The 3428-nt window shown below is 44.3% G+C and overlaps 1 protein-coding gene across 1 annotated transcript; it reads right to left on the bottom strand.

The window, feature by feature from the left end:
• Window positions 1–213: 213 nt before the first annotated feature.
• LOC138899961 (uncharacterized) lies at window positions 214–3160 on the bottom strand. Its single transcript, XM_070186663.1, has 5 exons — window positions 2618–3160; window positions 2002–2104; window positions 1409–1666; window positions 1303–1307; window positions 214–900 (listed from the first exon to the last, which is right to left on the bottom strand). The coding sequence occupies exons 1-5, from the start codon at window positions 3158–3160 to the stop codon at window positions 214–216; spliced, it is 1596 nt and encodes a 531-aa protein (XP_070042764.1).
• Between the last annotated feature and the right edge of the window lie 268 nt (window positions 3161–3428).

The following is a 3428-nucleotide window of genomic DNA, read 5'->3' as shown; positions in this document are numbered from 1 at the left end:
CTCTTTCAACTTAAGCTTCCATCCTTGGGACTAAGTGTCCCAATTCACTCCGAAACATCCCTGAAACTATATCAACCATCCTGGCAAGTCACATAATCACAAATGAACATAGAAGAGGCAATAAATAAGGGGAACGTGGCTACAATACACAAAATGACTGGTTGTGTCGTTACATTCTCCCCCTCTTAAACAAACGTTCGTCCTCGAACGGGTCTAGAAAAGGTGAGAATATCTATTCTGCATCTCCTGCTCGGTCACCCAAGTAGCCTCCTCAACTGACTGACCTCTCCAATGCACTTTCACTAACGCTATATTCTTTGAGCTTAACTTTTGGACCTGCCGATCAAAAATGGCCACCGACTCCACATTATAAGTCAAATCCCCGTCTAGTTGCACCATGCTGAAGTCCAAAACATGTGACAGATCACCATAATACTTTCGGAGCATCGAAACATGAAACATTAGTTGAAATCCTGATAGATTAGGTGGCAAGGAAAGTCTATAGGCCACCTCTCTAACTCTCTCAAGCACCTCAAAAGGGCCAATATACCGAGGGCTAAACTTGCCCTTCTTCCCAAATCTCATCATACCCTTCATGGGTGAAACTCTGAGCAGAACCTTCTCATCCACCATGTAAGCTATATCTCGGACTTTTCGGTCCGAATAACTCTTCTGTCTGGACTGTGTTGTACAAAGTCGCTCTTGAATCACCTTAACCTTCTTCATACCATCACAAACCAAATCAATGCCCAACAACCTAGCCTCTCCAGTCTCAAACCAACCAATGGGAGAACGACATCGCCTCCCATATAAAGCCTCATACAGGACCATCTGGATGCTGGACTGATAGCTCTTGTTGAGGCAAACTCTACGAGCGGTAGAAACTAATCCCATGAACCACTGAAATCCATAACACAGGCACGTAACATGTCCGCCAAGATCTAAATAGTGCGCTCGGACTGTCCATCCGTCTGGGGATAGAATGTTGTGCTCAATTCTACCCGTTTTCCCAACTCTCACTGTATCGCTCTCCAAAACTGCGATGTGAACTGTGTGCCCCGGTCAGAAATGATGGAAATGGACACGCCATGCAGGCAGATAATCTCCCGGATGTAAACCTGAGCCATCCGCTCTAAAGAATAGGAAGTCATTACAGGAATGAAGTGTGCAGACTTAGTCAACTGGTCCAAAATAATCCAGACTGCATCATATTTCTTCAAGGCCCGTGGTAAGCCTACCACAAAATCCATCTATGGTATCTCCAATCTTCTACTCAACCCTCCCAGTTTATGATGCTCATACTTCACCTGTTGACAATGCAAACACCGAGAGACATACACAAGAATATCTTTCTTTATTCTTCAGCACTAACAGTGCTATTTCAAGTCACGGTACATCTACGTGACACCTGGGCGAATGGAATAGCGCAAGCTGTGAGCCTCTTCAAGGATCAAATCTCTCAACCCATCAACACTTGGAACATAAATTCGGACTTGAAGCCACATAACACCATCACCACCAATCACAACCTCCTTAGCACTACTCTGCTGCACTGTGCCCTTCAATACCAACATGTGAGGATCATCAAACTGGCGAGTCTTGATACGCTCCAACAACGATGACTGTGCCACAAAGCAAACAAGAACCCGGCTAGGCTCCAAAACATCTAATCTCACAAACAGATTGGCAAAAGCCTGAACATCTCTCTACTACCGGTAAATATGCCAAACTTCCCATACTCTCAGCCTTCCTACTCAATGCATCGGCCACTACATTGGCCTTCCCCAAATGATATAATATGGTGATATCATAGTTTTTCAGCAACTCTAACCATCTTCGCTGCTGCAAATTAAGGTCCTTTGGTTTGAACAGGTGTTGGAGACTCCAATGGTCGGTATAGACCACACATGGAATGTCGTACAGATAGTGCCTCCAAATCTTCAACTTGTGAACAATGGCTGCCAACTCTAAATCATGCATATGATAATTCTTCTCATGAACCTTCAACTGCCGAGATGCGTAGGCAATCACCATACTGTCCTGTATCAACACACACCAAGTCTAATGCGCGACGCATCACAATACACGATGTAAGATCCGGAACCTGTAGGCAACACCAACATTGGGGTTATGGTCAATACAGTCTTGGGCTTATGAAAGCTCTCTTCACACTCATCAGACCATCTAAATGGGGCACCCTTTTGGGTCAACCTAGTCAAAGGTGCAGTAATGGACGAGAAACCCTCTACAAAACGGCGATAATAACCTACAAAACCCAAGAAGCTCCGAATCTCCATAGCTGAAGACAGTCTAGGCCAACTCTGAACTGCCTCAATCTTTTTGGGATCCACCTTGATCCCCTCACTAGACACCATGTGGCCCAAGAATGCCACCAAATCAAGCCAAAACTCAACTTGGAGAATTTAGCATATAGCTTCTTCTCCCTCAAAGTCTGGAGCGCGATCGTCAAGTGCTGCTCATGGTCCTCCCGAATGCGAGAATACACCAATATGTCATCAATGAACACAATGATGAATGAATCAATATATGGTTGGAATACACTATTTATCAAGTGCATAAAGGCTACTGGGGCATTGGTCAGCCCAAAAGACATCACCAGAAACTCATAGTGACCATACTGGTTCCTGAATGCCGTCTTCGGAATATCTAAATCCTGGATCTTCAGATGATGATACTCCGACCTCAAATCAATCTTCGAGAACACTATAGCACCCTGAAGCTGATCAAATAAGTCATCAGTGCACGGTAGAGGGTACTTGTTCTTGACTGTAACTTTGTTTAATTGCCTGTAGTCAATACACAGCCTCATAGTACCATTATTCTTCTTCACAAACAAAACTGGAGCACCCCAAGGCGAGACACTTAGTCTGATAAAACCCTTATCAAGCAACTCGTGAAGCAGTTCCTTTAATTCCTTCAACTCCACTGGTGCCATAAAATACACTGCAATAGAGATGGGCTGAGTGCCAGACACCAAGTCCATACCAAAATCAATGTCCCTATCGGGTGACATGCTCAACAGGTCTGCTGGAAATACCTCTGGGAAGTCTCTCACTACCGGGACTGGCTCAGTGGTTGGAGTATCAACATTAACATCCCTTACGATGGCCAAATATGCCAAACATCCTTTATCAACCATCCGTTGAGCCTTCCAATGTGAAATCACTCTACTAGGAACATAATCTAGGGAGCCTCTCCACTCTAGCATCGGCACCCCTAGTATCACCGACGTTACGATCTTTGCGTGACAATCAAGGATAGCGTGATATGTAGATAACCAATCCATTCCCAAAATCACGTCAAAATAAACTATGCCAAGCAGTAAAAGATTAACTCTCATCTCATAACTTTTAATAGTCACCACACATGACCGATATACATGGTCCAAACAAATAGAATCATCCACC

Source organism: Nicotiana tomentosiformis, chromosome 10, assembly GCF_000390325.3.
Source record: "Nicotiana tomentosiformis chromosome 10, ASM39032v3, whole genome shotgun sequence".
Taxonomy (NCBI): domain Eukaryota; kingdom Viridiplantae; phylum Streptophyta; class Magnoliopsida; order Solanales; family Solanaceae; genus Nicotiana; species Nicotiana tomentosiformis.
The sequence above is the reverse complement of the archived record's forward strand: the minus strand, read 5'-3'. Positions and strand labels throughout refer to the sequence as shown.

Excerpts from the sequence above, each read along its gene's own strand:
- LOC138899961 (XM_070186663.1), bottom strand. The coding sequence starts at position 3,160 with ATGGTTGATAAAGGATGTTTGGCATATTTGGCCATCGTAAGGGATGTT. Across the intron at positions 2,105-2,617 it reads ATGGTCACTATGAGTTTCTG|GTTCCGGATCTTACATCGTG; the intron begins GTGATGTCTTTT and ends TGTTGCCTACAG. Across the intron at positions 1,667-2,001 it reads ACGCATCTCGGCAGTTGAAG|ATGTTTTGGAGCCTAGCCGG; the intron begins GTTCATGAGAAG and ends TTGTGAGATTAG.